The following is a 1,720-nucleotide window of genomic DNA, read 5'->3' as shown; positions in this document are numbered from 1 at the left end:
TCCCAACCAGGACCTTGGTTCTTGGTCAATGATCTCAGAGATGGAGAAAGATCTCAAAAACCACAATCCTTGAAGACCAAGACCCAACTTTCTGGTCAAAACATCCTTTATCTACTGAAGATGACATCATCAAGTCATCCCATGGATCTCTTAATCTCAACATGTCCCTCCTTCCAGGTTCTTCTCCACATGTTGATTAGATGAGAAGTTGGAAAGTCTTTGACCTCTTAATGCCAATTAAAACCATGAGGATCTCATCAACCTTCTTCTGGTGCCACATCTCACCTCGAAACCATAACGTGACACCAACCAAACCCAGTTAGAAACTGAGGACAAATTAGGTTGGGTTGATGGTTTGATGACTTTTTCTCCTTGGCTTTGGTGGAACAAGTTTAAGGTGAACATCTTCCATCACTAGAAACCATGGGTAGATCATCTCACCTTGGAAAGAAGCTCTTGGAAAAGTAAAGATCAACCCTTTGTTGGTTGCATCCATAAACACCACCCTTCCTTCTTGATAGTCCAAGCAGACTCTTAACCTTTGAGGGACATCATGGAAGGTCAAGTTGGTGACATCAGGAGAAGTCAAAGCCTTGTAGCCATCTTTACTATGACACAACGCCCATATCCCAACGTCGGGCTTCAAGGCAAACGGTGTCTCCCTTGGTATTGACTCCTTGGCCACCCCAACAGCCCACATGCCTTCTCCATGGATCTCCACCTCCCAGCAGTGCCAACCTGATGTGAAACCTCTGGAACCCAACACGCAAGGATGGAACTTGAACCTCTTGGGGTTGGAAGGTAGATCTTGTTTAGAACTTCTCCACCACACACCTTTGTGGTCTTCTAAGAGGTAAAGCTCCACGTTGGCCGTCTCTGGGTCCAAGGTCATGTCTGTTGAAGGTGGACCAAAGAGTCACAACCTCATGGTAGAAGATTTTTGGAGGGGGGAAGAAGGTGTTTTCTCTCCTTTCCCATCTATCTGATCTAGTTAGGACCACTTCAGGTGGTGGGACCAAGATGGGAGAAGAAAGGAAAGGAGGTAGAAGAGCAGGTTGAGGTTCACTTGACTCAAAGAGTTGGGACACGTCTTCAATTTACTCACCCATCAAAGGGAATTTGAACTCCAACTTGCCTAGAAGAAGAAACAAGAAGTAGGAAGAGAAGTTGACCTCATGATGGACTTCTCCATCCCTTTCCCACCCAAGAAGCACCATGATACCTTGAAATATCTTCATGGTCTTGTTGATGAACTTGGTTTTCTCCATGAAATCGGTGAATTTCTTTTCCAACTCAGGAGAAATATCAAGTGGAGGTGAGAAGGTTTTCTTCTCACACCTGGAAGGTAAAGAGATGGAGATGTTGACACCTGGTTGGTTGGTTGGTTGGTTTCCTACTCAAGGTTTTATCTACGGGGAGGATTAAGGAGAGGGAACATGATGATGATGATGAAGATGATGATGATGATGATGTGATCCTACATCAGCCTGGGAGATGTTTCTTCATCAGCTTCAGCTTGTCAAAGGATGAGGTGGTGGTGTCAGAGGCCAATTAACAACCCTGAGTAGACCCACCTGGGACCACCCACCCCACCCCACCCCACCCCACCCATGGTCCTGGGGTTTGATTTAAGCTCAGCCTTGAAGAATTCACTCCTTTTTCAAGCTGCTTTGGAGGAACATCCAACCGTGGACTCTGCTCATCATCCAACCATGGAGCA

At 46.0% G+C, this 1,720-nt stretch overlaps 1 protein-coding gene across 1 annotated transcript; it reads right to left on the bottom strand.

The window, feature by feature from the left end:
* Window positions 1-422: 422 nt before the first annotated feature.
* On the bottom strand, window positions 423-1,338 carry LOC104520199 (tripartite motif-containing protein 15; the record flags this gene model as incomplete). The annotated part of the gene is made up of 3 exons (XM_010166593.2): window positions 423-894; window positions 1,106-1,135; window positions 1,223-1,338. Coding segments are annotated over 3 exons (618 nt in total), but the record flags the coding sequence as incomplete, so codon positions are not given.
* Window positions 1,339-1,720: the final 382 nt, after the last annotated feature.

This window comes from Antrostomus carolinensis, unplaced genomic scaffold, assembly GCF_000700745.2.
Source record: "Antrostomus carolinensis isolate BGI_N321 unplaced genomic scaffold, ASM70074v2 Scaffold50234, whole genome shotgun sequence".
NCBI lineage: Eukaryota > Metazoa > Chordata > Aves > Caprimulgiformes > Caprimulgidae > Antrostomus > Antrostomus carolinensis.
This window is presented reverse-complemented; position numbering and strand designations above follow the sequence as displayed.